The following is a 14228-nucleotide window of genomic DNA, read 5'->3' on the forward strand; positions in this document are numbered from 1 at the left end:
TAAATGTCTGAAACATCATACGAAAGACTCAAGATGTTAATGAAAATATCTAACATGAAGATTCTACATTGGACAGCAGTTGCTGTCCAACTGCACAGAAGCAGCACAACCACTATCACAATACTTTAAAAAAATAACTAACTTAACACATTGCACTTTTTAAAAAAACTTTCATAAACTTGCTTATGTTCCACTTAGACTTGGTTTCTTTCTTTGTCTTCCTCTACTCTAATTCCCTCAACACAATCTGGCTTCCTTCCCTGCAGCTTTTGATATTAACAGCAGCTTTCTCATCTCTCTCCATCTCATCAACTCTCTTCAGACCACACCTGTCTCCACATTTTCCATTCCCGCTTCAAACCATTTAACTCTGTGAAACAATCTGGAAGACAGTTGGTATTACGACAATAGAGCAGATAAAATTATATAATCATGACAGGTTAATTCACAGAAGTCACCTTGGGGTAGAGATGTAAAATCCCAGTTAATCAGTTAACTGTTTAGCCAAATAAGCAGGATCCTGCTCCTGTCCTCCCTCTACCTCCCACAGTATGGCCAGCTTCTGCTCCTGATCCCCCGCCAATGCACAGGGGGGAGGAGGCGGCAGCTTGATCCCAGTCCCCCCAAAGGAAGGGCACCGCTCCCGGGTAGCTATTAACCAGTAAGTAACCAGTAAGCATCACCTGGTAATCGGTTACTTGGTTACCCATTTTCATCCCTATCTTGGAATTTTCATCTGGTGTGCTGATCATACCACTGATGTTTGCCTTCCCCACAACCCTGTCCTGCTGGGCCAGACCCTCTGTCTCCCCCAGCCAAACTACAGAGTTCCAGACTTCAAGATTAAGATAATACTGCTTTAACATATGGTTGGTATTTTTTATCCAGTCAGCTGCTAATATTAAGCTATGATAAATAACTTGAATACACTGTGTCTCAAATACAGCCAAGTGCTGAGAATCTACAGGCCTGAAGGTCATCCTTACTTTTGGCAAGTTACCACAGCTTCCTTTTCCCATCATATGGAAACAGGTCACGTTATCTATACTTAATATCTATATAGAAGGAAAAGCTACCACACTGGAAAGAAAACCAACTAGACTACAAACAATGGACTTCAAACCAACACAAAAACAACATGTTCTCTTGGGAAATGTTAATGGAGTACTCAGTATATTCTAAACAAATACTAAGTGTAATTTTAATGTAATGTAGATAGTTTCAATATATAGCTATTTATCTATTTGAGAGAGTTTGTATGTTTGTCTGTCTGTTCAAGAACTCCTCCTAAAAAGTAAAGAGCTAGAACCACCAAATTCCATATGATGCTTCCTCTTATAATAAAGCAAGATAAGGGTTTGGTTATGCCAGGAAAACAGGATGTGCCCAGAATGGTATTGCTACTCATAAAGTCACACAGACACAGAATTATCGGGCAGGTGAGAGGGTCTGGCTGGGTCATGCCCCTCCGCTCTGACCCCATCACCGCCCCAGTTCAGCATTGCCCCAAGGCCTGACCCTCCCAAGCCCAGGCACTGATTTGTACGGGAACATTACTGGTTGTTCTCCTTCATCAGGGAGTGAGGGGAAAAGGGCACAGTTTGCTGCATTCCTCACTCTGCCTGTGGATACAGGAGACAGACAAACTTGGACCTGCCCTCCCTCTCCCCCAGAGACATACATCCCTGCCCTGGCTGTGCCCACTGCAGCTGCAGCAGCTATGAAGAGGCACTTCACATCTGGCCCCAAGCTGCTGTGGTGAGAGAGGGCTGAGATAGTCCTCTCTCCCTGGGGCAGCCTGCACACTGAACCTCTCATCCCCAACCCCAACCCAGAGCAATGATTTAACTAAAGAAAAACAAAAATTGAGTTAAAGACCTGAGCAACCCCGGGTAAATCTTCTAGAGTTCAATAAATCAGATCTAAGAATACTTATGTCTGGGACATTTTTTATTTCTGTTTAAGAGAACCCATTGACTAAATTTAGCTAAAACTTCAGTGAAAGAATAACGTCCTCCTAGGGACGTTATTTATGCACTTACCTTGCGCAAAGCATTTTGGACATCTTTTGCCACTTCTGGAGCTGCAATAATAAATACACCAAGAACTAGCAGTCCTCCTGGGAGCATTCTGGACAACTTACAAAATAAGTAGAAAAGCAAATTATTAATTATTATTATTGTAAAGGTCTATAAACGATATTACTTAGTTTACTATAGGTTTTGTTTTTAAAGGTATCAGATAGGGATCTAAAATCCCATTTAATCAGGTAACCAGTTAAATGTTAGGTTAACCTAACATTTAACCAGTTAATCAACTAAGCAGGATCCCAGGCGGGGGACCGCTCCATCTCAGCTGAAACAGCCCCCAGCCTGCGGGGTGACAGGGCTGCCAGCTCCCAATCCCACGTGGGGGCCCAGTGGGGCAGGAGCAGTCTCCTGCCCACAGCAGGCTGTGAGCAAGGGGCTACTTCCGGGCACCGGTTAACAGTTACAAGGTAAGCATATTCAGTAAGGTTAACCAATTACCCGTTCACATACTTAGTATCAGAACCCAGATGTAGAATAAACTGAAAGACTAAAATTAGCAAGGTTATTTCTCATCTTCACAAACCCTTATTTAAAAATACTCGTCTTCCACTCTATTGTCATATATTTCATGCAAATGTTGTGCTTTGACAAAAAGACAGAAACATACTACTAATTATTGGTTATAATAGTATAAGGTTTTGATCAACTAACAAAATAAGTGCTAACAAAGGAGTAATGAGAAGAAAACTTCAAATCCTAACTTCAATTTCACACATTCTTTACCCTAACTGTACACCCAATGAAAGTGCTTTACCTGACTAGCATGTGCTGTTACCCATTCTTCATCAATGTCAGCCAATTGTGGATGATGATTTTTGTTGCTTTCATTCTGCTCTTCTCTTGGAGGTGTTCTAATAGCCAGAATCACATAATCTCTTTGTAGGGAACACTTTAGGGGAAGAAAAAAGGCTATGAGATTGGTATTGGATTTCAAAGGTAAACACAAAGCAGTATATAGTGCCTTTGGAGATGCTGTGTGGTTCATTTCCATAGCTCAAGGATTTAAAATAAAACAAAATCACACACAAATATCTTTTCTTTCATGCCTTTAGCTCTTATATGGACTCAAAGAGGTAAAAAATTAGACTCTAAATAACATATTTAGAAAATATAAGTAACAGATTTTTGGCTTTTTTTTATTCTTGTTGAAACAGTTTTAGGTTTGTTTGCCATCTCTCCCCTCGCCAAACAAAAGCCTACCCCCTTGCTACAGCTGCAAGGGGTTTGATTTATTCCAGGAAATTTCCTCACCAGGTATAATCTTTAATTAAAGATTAATATTTAATTCCTGGAGACTCCAGGATAATCCTACAGTGTCAGGATTGAAATCTAGTCACTGCAATACTGTGTTAATGCAAGAGAACCTGTAAGTGAAATCAGATTATTATATAAAGGAAAACCGAGTACTGTAGTCTATTTTCATCTTCCAACCTTAGAGAAGTGAAAAAATTTAAAGAGTCAATACAGCAAGTACTGGCAGGTGATTTTTTTAAACTCTTCATTTTTAATAATCTAAAACTTCTTACAGTCCCTTCACATTCAAGGAACACAGAATTCTAAAAGCCCACATGTTCTTATCAATTCATAGCAATGCACTCTGACCGATTTCACTTCTGATGCTTATTTTATAAACTTAAGGGAAAAGTCCCCTGTGCATGCTCAGAGTAGGGATGTAAAATTCCATTTTAGTTTAACCAGTTAATCAATTAACGAGAGTGGGCTCCAGTCTGGCTGCAGCGACCCCCCAGCATGTTGCTGGGCTGGAGTGGCTTGCCTGCCGGGTGCCCAGGCCTGCAGCAGGCAAAGGCTGCTCCAGCCCAGCTAGTGTATCCCAGTCCATGGCAGGCCTCCACGGGGGTGGAGCAACCCTCTGCTCATAACAGGTAGGGGGCTGCTCCAGTCCCCACTAGTTAACCAATAAAACATTCACATAACTAGCTCTGCGCACATCCCTAGTTCAGCGGCTCTCAAATTGCAGTCCATGTTCCGCCGCTTTGCTCTGCTCTGCTCTACTTTGCTCCCCGTCCCCCTGGTCTGCAGACCAGGGGGACGGGGAGCAGAGCAGAGCAAAGCCGCGGAGCACGCGGCCAGCTGACAGCCCAGACGTGTCTGGGCTGTCCCGCTGCCCGCGTGTTCCGCCGCTTTGCTCCCCGTCCCCCTGGTCTGCAGACCAGGGGGACGGGGAGCAAAGCAGAGCAAAGCCACGGAGCCCGAGGGCAGCAGGATAGCCACGGCGGGTCTGGGCTGTCCCGCTGCCCCCGTGCTCCGCGGCTTTGCTCCGGACGCCTGTGGTACAGCAGCTGGGGCGCTGCCGGTTGGTCCCGTAGCGCCGCTCTGGGCGCCACTGGACCAACCCAGCAGCACCCCAGCTGCTCTGCCCCAGGTGTCCCCAAGTCAGCAGCTGCTGAAACTGACCAGTGGCTGACTACAGGAAGCCCCTGCCCCGGGCTTCCTGGAATCAGCCGCTGATCAGTTTCAGCAGCAGCTGACTTGGGGATGCCTGGGGTTCTTAAGTTGAATCTGTATGTAAGTCAGAACTGGCCTCCAGATTCAGCCGCTGTTGAAACTGATCAGTTTCAGCAGCGGCTGAATCTGGACGCCAGTTCCGACTTACATACAGATTCAACTTAAGAACAAACCTACAGTCCCTATCTTGTACGTAACCCGGGGACTGCCTGTATTTTAGTATTGGTTATAAGACTATAAGTAGGATGCATAATGATTTCATTTGCTTATAAGTGCTGTAGCTTCTATTTCTCTCTGTCTCTCTCATGGTTAGATGATGTTACTGTAAGGCAGTGGTCTCCAACCTTTTTACACCCAAGATCACTTTTTAAATGACAGACCAAGCCAAGATCTACCGCCCCGCCCCTTACTTGAAGCTCCGCCCCTACCTTGAAGCCCTGCCCTCTCTATTCTCCTCCTCTCCATCACTTGCTATCCCCAATCCTTATACTGCTGCTTTTTAAAAAAGTTTTTTCCAACATTTGGAAGAGGTTTTTCAACATTTGGAAGTGGTGCTCAGCCAGGGTGCACCACGCTCTACGTGGACTGGTGCAGAGAAGAAGCTGCCTGGCCAGCTGGCTGTGGCCTTCAGCCCGGAGGAGGCTGAACCACGCTCCAGCTGATCAGGCGGCTTCCCCTCTGCGCCAGCCCACGTGGAGCTTGGTGCACCCTGGCTGAGCGCCATGGGCAGCTGTCCGGGAAGCCGCTTCTCTTCGCTTCCGCCTGGCTGCCCTGCACTTAGCCCGGGAAGCTTGCTCCAGCACAGCCGGAGCTAGACGCAGCCTCCCTGGGCTGAGCACAGGGCAGCCGGGCTGGAGGGAAGAGAAGCGGCTGCCCGGCCAGCTGGCCATGGCGCTTAGCCAGGGTGCACCAAGCTCCACCAGGGCAGGCGCAGAGGAGAAGCCGCCGATCAGCTGGAGCACGGGGCAGCCTCTTTCAGCTGAAAGCCACAGTCAGCTGGCTGGGGTGTTTCAGCCCTCCTGACATCCCAGCTCCCACCATTCCTCGCAGCTACTTACCTGTGTTGTTGCTCGGTGAGTAGCTGCTCCTCAAATGAGGAAATCTAATGTAAATGTACTGTGCAGGCACGCAGTTCAGAGAGGGCTCAAGAGCTACTCTTAGAGCCCCTGAGATCTACCGGTAGATCGCGATCTACTGGTTGGTGACCACGGCTGTAAGGCCTTAACTATTGATCTTGTCTGAAACTCTATGCAATTGTTTGGTGTGAATGGAGGGTCTGTGTGAGTGGATTATAGAACAATAGATCTGGAAGAGACCTCAGAAGGCCATCAAGTCCAGCCCCCTGCCCCAGGCAGGACCAATCCCAATTAAATCAATCCAGCTTTGGGGGTTTGTCAAGCCGAGACTTAAATACCTCTAGGGATGGAGACTCCACTACTTCCCTAGGTAACCCATTCCAGTGCTTCACCACCCTCCTAGTGAAATAGTTTTTCCTAATATCCAACCTGGACCTCTCCCACCACAACTTGAGAGCATTGTTCCTTGTTCTGCCATCCATGACTACTGTGAACAGCCCGTCTCCATCCTCTTTGGAACCTCCCTTCAGGAAGTTGAAGGCTGCTATCAAATTCCCCTTCACTCTTCTCTTCTACAGACTAAACAGACCCAACTCCCTCAGCCTCTTCTCGTAGGTCATATGCTCCAGCCCCCTAATCATTTTAGTTGCCCTCTGCTGGATCCTCTCTAATGCATCCACATCCTTCTTGTAATTGCAGGCACAGAACTGCACACAATACTCCAGATGTGGCCTCACCAGAGCTGAGTAAAGAGGAATAATCACATCTCTGGATTGACTTGCAATGCTCTTCTTAATGCAACCTAATATGCCATTAGTCTTCTTGGCTACAAGGGCACGCTGTTGACTCATGTCCAGCTTCTCATCCACGGTAATCCCCAGATCCTTTCCTACAGAACTGCTACTTAGCCAGTTGGTCCCCAGCCTGTAACAATGCTTCGGATTCTTCCGTCCCAAGTGCAGGACTCTACACTTGTCCTTGTTGAACCTCATCAGATTTCTTGTGGCCCAATCCTCCAATCTGCCTAAGTCACTCTGGACTCTATCTCTGCCCTCCAGCGTATCTATCTCTCCGCCTACCTTAGCGTCATCCGCAAACTTGCTGAGAGTGCAATCCATCCCCTCATCCAGGTCATTAATAAAGATGTTGAACAAAACTGGTCCCAAACTGAACCTCCGCTAGAAACCAACCGCCATCCTGACATTGAGCCGTTGATCATTACCCGCTGGGCCCGACTTTCCAGCCAGCTTTCTATCCATCTTACAGTCCATTTATCCAATCCACATTCCCTTAACTTGTTGGCAAGAATATTGTGGGAGACCATATCAAAAGCTTTGCTAAAGTCAAGGTATATCACATCTACTGACTTCCCCATATCCACAGAGCCAGTTACCTCATCATAGAAGCTAATCAGATTGGTCAGGCACGACCTGCCCTTCATGAATCCATGCTGACTGTTCTTGATCACTTTCCCCTCTTCCATTAAATCTGTAAAGCACTTGCTTTAAAATGGATTCCTTGAGGATCCCTCCCATGATTTTTCCAGGGACTGAGGTAAGACTGACCAGCCTATAAATTCCTGGATCGTCCTTCTTCCCTTTCTTAAAGATGGGCACTACATTTGCCTTTTTCCAATCACCGGGATCTCTCCTGATCTCCACGACTTTTCAAAGATAATGGCCAAAGGCTCCTCAATGACATTTGCCAACTTCTTCAGTACTCTTGGATGTATTAAATCCGGACCCATAGATTTATGTACTTTTAGCTTTTCTAAGTAGGTCCTAACCTGTTGCTTCCCCACCAAGGGCTGTCCACCTTCGTCCCATATTGCATCACTTAGCGCATTAGACTGGGAGCTGACCTTGTCCATGAAGACAGAGGCAAAGAAAGCATTAAGTACTTCAGCTTTCCCCACATCATCTGTCACTAAGTTACCGCCCTCATCCAGTAGGGGCCCTACACCCCCTCTGATCACCTTCTTCTTGCTAATATGCCTGTAGAAACCTTTGTTATCCTTCACATCCTTTGTGAGTCGCAATTCCAATTGCTCTTTCGCCTTCCTGATAACTCCCCTACATTCTTGAGCTACACATTTATACCCCTCCCTAGTCATCAGTCCAAGTTTCCACTTTTTGTATATCTCCCTTTTTGCGCTTAAGATCCCCAAGGATTTCCCCGGTGAGCCAATCTGGTCTCCTACCATATTTGCTTCTCTTGCATTGGAATGGTTTCTTTCTGTGCCTTCAATAAGGCTTCTTTAAAATACTGCCAGCTCTCCTGGGTTCCTTTCCCTTTCATGTTAGCATCCCAGGGGATTCTGCCCATCTGTGAAAGCCATCACAGATACCCAGGTAATCAAGAACAAGTGGAAACTTTGAAGATAACAAGGAAACATGCATTGTGTCTTGAAACTGAATTGAACTAGCAGCATTAACTAACCCTGGAGACAGGCAGAGACCCCACCAAGAGTGAGAGACCAGGATGGGAATCCAGACAATCACCATGAAGGATAACTCTGGAGAACACAGATTAAGGGTGTATGACAGGAGCATGACTTTGGGCATGTCTAGACTACATAGATTAGGGTTGTAGGCAAAGGGAAATGAAGCAGCGATTTAAATAATTGCTGCTTCATTTAAATTAAAATGGCTGCCGCTTCATTTCCCTTTGCCGACTAAACAAATCTACATGGCTCCTTCGATGGAGACACGTAGTCTAGACACACCTACTGAAATATCTATAGACCTAACTGGGAATTTACATGTATAAGAAGGGAAGCTCTTACCATGGGACTCTGGGTTCAGTCCTGCAAGACAAGCCTCAGAAGAACCCCAACTCCTCACTCAGTCAGCTTTGCCTGGCCAGTAAAACTGACTTGAGCCACCATGGACCAGTAACTATGCACCATCTGCAGGACGTGCGTGCGTATGCATCTGCATGTGTCCTTATAAAGCATATGCTAACTGCTTCTCTGCTGTATTCTCAATAAACACGGTGTATTGCCTTTTCCCTGAAAAAGATCCCGTGTGCTTCTTATAAGCATAACGAACAAACTGGAAAGTCATGGCAGTCGGGAGCCCAGGAGCCACTCGCTGGCCAGGAAGGAGCGGGCAACACAATGATGTGCTACCCAGAGGCTTTCCCCACTGCAATGGGGCACAAAGTCAGGTAAGCATGTCCCCTCATACTAAGACCCCTGCACTGCAATTCCCCTCACTTGCTTCTCTCCCCCCACCAAGACCCTGCACCCCCAGCTTTCTCCTACATCTTCCCTTGCTCCTGCACCCTCCCTTGCTCTTGCTTCCTCCCCCTGTCCAGACACCCTACCCCCAGCCTGCTTCTACCTCCCATCCAGCCCTCTCACTCCCACCCCGATCCAGCATCCCCATCCCTATCCCACTCACTGGCAGCCCTGTCCCATGCACTGCACCTCTCATTTTTGCCCCCACCCCAGAGCCTTAGGTTTCCACAAAACCTACTAATTCTGGAACCCCAGAAAAGTAAATCTAGCCTATGGGAAGCCCTGAACCTCAATCCTCGCTGTCCCTTCCCCTCGCTCCATGGGGTTGGAGCACCAATGGAGTGAGTTGTCTCAGTTGGGGGCCACATCAGTGTGGGTTGGGGGCTTTGGAAGGAGTTTTTTTTGCTTTTTTATTTGTGTGGTCCTCAGCTGATTTTTCTGTGGGTCAGTGGTCTCTGACCCTAAAAAGGTTCCCCACCCCTGCCATACACAAAGAACACATTATGTGTTGGACATAAATTAATATTTTACTTGATTTAAAATGAAGCTTGATAAACTAACATGAGAAAGTTAAAATGCTTAATCTGTTTAATAATTTAAATTAAACCATTCTCTTTAGCTGCAGCACTTGCAAAATGGCTCAGGGTTACTTATGTAATTACAAGTGAGTTTCCATTAGCAATTGGTGGTCTACAGAAAGGTTTGCATTGAGCCAGGTAGTCCATGGGCCAAAAAATTTGAGAACCGGTGCTTTAGTTTCCTGATCTTTCAGCACTTCAGCTAGTTAGCTGAAAGGCTGTTCAAAACACAATTCATAAAAAAAAAGTAGGAAGTGGATACCATTGCTCAACTAAACACATTCCTTGCATTAAAGATACGTCTGCGCTGCAATCATCGGGTGTAACTGTAACCCCTGTGGGTATGCCTGAGCTTAAACCTAGCTAACTCAGCTACCACATCAGTGAAGCCATAGCAGAGTGGAAAATGTGTAGGGTGGTCAGCCTTTGCTAAAGCCTAAGTGTCAGTTTCACTGCTCTGGTACATGAGCTAGCTAAATTAAAGCTTGGGTATGACCACATGAGTTGCAGTCAAAGCCCATTATACCAATATAGATCTACCCTAGAACCAATATACCATTTTCCCACAAACTTAAAAAGACAAAATAAAAAGCATTAGGATGTCAGCACCATCATAAGCTAGTCAAGAACCCAGCTTTGAGTAGGGATGTTAGCAAAACATCACTGCATTTAGCCATTTATTTGTACCTCTGGACCCCGTGCTCCATTCATCTGAAGAAGTGGGTTGTGCCCACAAAAGCTCATGATACTATCTACATGTTTTGTTAGTCTCTAAGGTTCTGCAGGACCATTCATTGGTTTTTTCTATTATTATTATTTTCAGTTACAGACCAACATGGCTACCCCTCTGAGACATTTAATTCTGTAAATGTGTAACCGTTAAATTTTTCATTAGTTACACATTTACATGCAGGAGTAGCAGGCGGGAGCCAGTACTTGCAGGGAGCCATCTTTTAAGCACCGCAAGCACTGGCTCCCACCTGCTACTCCCTGTCCCTTCTTCGCTGCCTCAGAGGCAGCAGTGCTGGGGGAGGAGGGGGGAGGCAGCTCTGCAGGAGCCCGTGGTTGTGGCAGAGAAAAAAATCAATACAAATAGTACAAGGTAACAATGAAAATACAGATTATCAATTTTGGGAATGGCAAAAAAGGAAGAAATTAAAATGGTAACATATTTTGCTATGTTAATCATTCACAAATATATAAAAGAAGTGACACTAAAATGATCTTCACAATCTCATTTCTACTAACACCTTAACACACATGAAACTTCTACAGGTGGGACTTCTCTGGTTGGGCACCCTCGTGACCTGGGCAGTCCCAAACCTCGGAGTTTGCCGGACCCAGGGAGATCAAGGCTCTCCTTCAGCCCTGCTCCCCATCGCCAGCCTCTCTGCCCCAGCCCCTCTGGGGCTGCACTCTTGCCCAGGGCCTATCGGCTACTTAAAAGGTTTTACAGCTGAATATAGATAATAAGCCCTATATGAACATGTTAATCTGAGTTACATTCACATCACAAAAGCCTATTCACTTTCATATAGCAATTTAAACAGTTACCTGTCCTATCAACAAGCCTGTGACACAAGTCTTTGGCTTGGTGCTGAAGTCTGAAAGATACTGTCCAACAGGTTCTTCCACAAAATAGCTTCTTCCCATTACTGCAGGTTTAGCCTAATTTCCATCTATAAAAAGAGAATATATTAATCTACTTTTTAGAGGTACTTAGTCCGAGAACATAAGGTATAGGAGAGTAAGAACACAGAAATAAAGTGTCAGAAAAACACCCTGAGCATATTAATATGTTACTGATCATTTTACTGAGTTCTAAAAGTCTCTCTCTGAATAGGTAAGTATATTCTTAACATACTTGTATGAAAAAGAGGTATTTTAAATGTGATAACTGTGAAACTGACATATCAAATAAAATATCTTCATTTAAAGTCTTGAAACGATAATTTACAAATGACCTATGAAACAACCTTCAACTCTTAATGTTCACCTCCAATTATTGTCTCATGAATTCACAATTCTCAGTCAGACTCCCATCTCTAGCCTATAATCACATCACCTGCAAATAACTGCTGCCTAGAAAAAAATGAAAGACTAGTCCTGGCTCAGTCCACAATAACTGCATTCTTTAAACATGCTCATTCCCTTCTTCAGACATGATTTGCTTTTTAAGCCACAAAAGTCTGTCAAACAGGCCTGTCTTACACCTTCCATTTGCAGGGTTTTGTTTGTTTTAAAAAATCCCTGAACACAAGATGTAGGAGGTGGGCATAGGGGGATTCTCTCTCCCCTGGCCGCCAGGCTCATATACTTCAATCTATTTGACTCACTCCTTCCAAACTAAGGATGTTAAGAAGCAGGTAATTGACTAATCATATAGTCGACACAATTTATATCAACACACAATTAGTTGATAAGGGGCACCGTCCCAGACTTGGCACAAGAGGGACTGAGCAGTCCCAGCTCAGGCCATGTCCCAGACCCACCCCCGCTGCAGCTTTGCCTTTTAAATGTAATAAGAGCTGGGTGGCTCCCTACTACATTTACAAGGTAGAGGTGCAGCAGTCCGAGACCCAGTGAAAGCTGGAACTGAGCAGTCCCATCTTCCAGACCACTGTGACTCTGTCTCTCCTCCCCCACCCCACACCAGAGAGGGCGCTGGGGGGGACTGGATTTTAAGCTCCCTTCAGCACCAGCTTTCCCCCCTCCCTTTGCTACTCTGTATCAGGCAGTGGGGGGTGGGGAGGACAGTCGAGTACCAGTGGAGCCTAGGCTTATCGGGCAGTGAACTAGTCACTTACATCCCGACTCCAAAGGGACACAGTAAAATCAAGAGAGAGCGAGCGAGCGAGATCTACACCAAAGAGCTGAGAGGCGACGTGGCAGGCGCCAGGACTTGCAAGGTGCAGGCAGGCGGAATCCACTCGTTCGGGCAGCCCCCGCGCGGGCGGCGAGCCAGCACCTCCGACCGGGGCCATGTTCCCTCTGCCCCACCAGCTCTCCCCCTCCGCGCGGCCAGGCCCCCGGCGCCTTCAGACACGCTTCCCCTCCCCCACCAAGGTCAGCCTCCCAGCCAGGGCCACAGCTTACTGGTGTCCCCACACTCCCACCCGGCACCGCGCTGTCCCCACAGATGCACATCACCAGGCTGCGCTGCGCTGCGCTCCGCTCTCAAGGCGCAGGTTGATGACGTAGGATTACTACGCCTCAGGTCTCTTTCAGGTTCTATGATTCGAGGAGAGAAAACTCTCAGCGCCGGAAGTCGGGCGCTGGTTGTTGCCGCCCATCGGGGCCCGCCATGTGCTGTGTGGCAGAGGTCGCTGCGCCTCTTTCTTGCCCACCCGGGGCGCAGTGCCTCGCCCATCATGGCGGACAGGACGCGACTTGCGGAAGCTTTCGCACACGAGTTCCGCTTCCGGTGGCGCCTGCGGTCGGTTGGCTACTGTGCGCGCTCTGTGCGAGCCGGGGAGGCGAGCTCTGGCTGCGCGCTGCTCGGGAGGCGGTAGCGAGGTTAGCGGCTCCCTCCCAAGATGGCGGCGGTGCTGCAGCAGGTCCTGGAGCGGGCCGAGCTGGCCAAGCTGCCCAAGCCGGTGCAGGGGAAGCTGGAGCGCTTCCTGGCCGACCAGCAGACCGAGATCGACGGGCTCCGGGCCCGGCACGAACGCTTCAAAGTGGACAGCGGTGAGTGGCGGGAGCCGGGCCCGGGGAGACGTTGATACGCTGCTGTCCCTGGGACCAGGCCTGAGTCTGCTGCCAGGCAGGGGGGCCGGCCCCCGGGCTTGGGCGGACGGTTCTCCCGCCCGCCACGGAAATGCACCAGGAACCGAGTGTCGAGTTGTGACAGCGGCCACTGGCTAGTGACAGACCCTGGCAGCAAAGGGGTAGCGCGAGAGGCAACGCTGTGGGCAGCTCTCCTGGTGCGGACAAGAGGCGTATAAACGTCCCCCACGGCTTTCACTGCTGTGTAGCGGCACTGAGGGAGCATTACACGTGTTCTAGGAAGTGGATTCCTTTGACTTTTAAACCCTCCTTCTCCACTTAGGCCTTGGTCAACAATATTTGCAGAACTCAATAAGAGGCTGCTCTTCGCGTGAAGTTACAAGTTATTGCTTTACATTAAACGCCTAAAATTAATTGAAAATGAAAGGGAATGTACTTCTTGAGTGAGATTCTCTATCTGTTCCCTAAGTTAGGCTGTTGCTTGAGGAAGAGTATAAGAGGTTTGTTTGGTCTACACTGCAAAAAAGAACATTGCTACAGTGGTTCTGTGAGCCCGGGTCTACACACTTTGTGTCCCAGAACTAAAAATAGTTATGAAGATATTCCCATTTGGGAATAGTGATAGAGATGCAGCCATGTTAGTCTGGTCTAGCTAAAACAAAAAACAGGACTATGTAGCACTTTAAAGACTAACGAGATAGTTTATTAGGTGATGAGCTTTTGTGGGCCAGACCCACTTCCTCAGATCAATCTTCCGCAAATTGATCTGAGGAAGTGGGTCTGGCCCACGAAAGCTCATCACCTAATAAACCATCTTGTTAGTCTTTAAAGTGCTACATAGTCCTGTTTTTTGTTTTAGCTATTCCCATTTTGGGTCTGAGCCCTAAGGAGGGCATTGATTTCAGAGCCCACGTTCTAGTGGGAACTTCTATACGTCTATTTTTAATGCTATAGTATGAGTCTGGTTTTATAAACCCAGGTTCTGAGACTCAACAGCTGTGTTTTGGTGTTTTTTTATTTTTTCAATCTAGACATATTCTGAGGGAGCCCA

The 14228-nt window shown here is 47.1% G+C and overlaps 2 protein-coding genes across 5 annotated transcripts in view; one reads left to right on the top strand and one right to left on the bottom strand.

Moving 5' to 3' along the window:
• ODR4 (odr-4 GPCR localization factor homolog) overlaps positions 1-12535 on the bottom strand; it is a 35668-nt gene extending 23133 nt beyond the window's left edge. For 2 of the 3 annotated variants that reach the window (XR_012906026.2, XM_075936752.2), the window contains exons 1-4: positions 12259-12535; positions 11006-11130; positions 2845-2979; positions 2043-2138 (exon numbers count right to left, since the gene is read on the bottom strand). Coding sequence is in view for 2 of the 3 variants with exons in the window: in XM_075936752.2 (XP_075792867.1) it covers positions 2043-2138; positions 2845-2979; positions 11006-11104 (330 nt within the window). In the remaining variant the exon portion in view is untranslated. The remainder of the gene's footprint in view (positions 1-2042; positions 2139-2844; positions 2980-11005; positions 11131-12258) is intronic. The other variant, XM_075936753.2, reaches the window with a different exon arrangement.
• Positions 12536-12875: 340 nt separating this feature from the next.
• The window catches only part of TPR (translocated promoter region, nuclear basket protein), a 66022-nt gene continuing 64669 nt past the window's right edge, over positions 12876-14228 (top strand). For both annotated transcript variants that reach the window (XM_075936750.2, XM_075936751.2), the window contains exon 1: positions 12876-13138. In XM_075936750.2, the coding sequence (XP_075792865.2) occupies positions 12988-13138 (151 nt within the window). In that variant the 5' untranslated portion in view covers positions 12876-12987. The remainder of the gene's footprint in view (positions 13139-14228) is intronic.

Source organism: Pelodiscus sinensis, chromosome 9 (assembly GCF_052426305.1).
Source record: "Pelodiscus sinensis isolate ZL-2025 chromosome 9, ASM5242630v1, whole genome shotgun sequence".
In the NCBI taxonomy this organism is placed as follows: Eukaryota; Metazoa; Chordata; order Testudines; family Trionychidae; genus Pelodiscus; species Pelodiscus sinensis.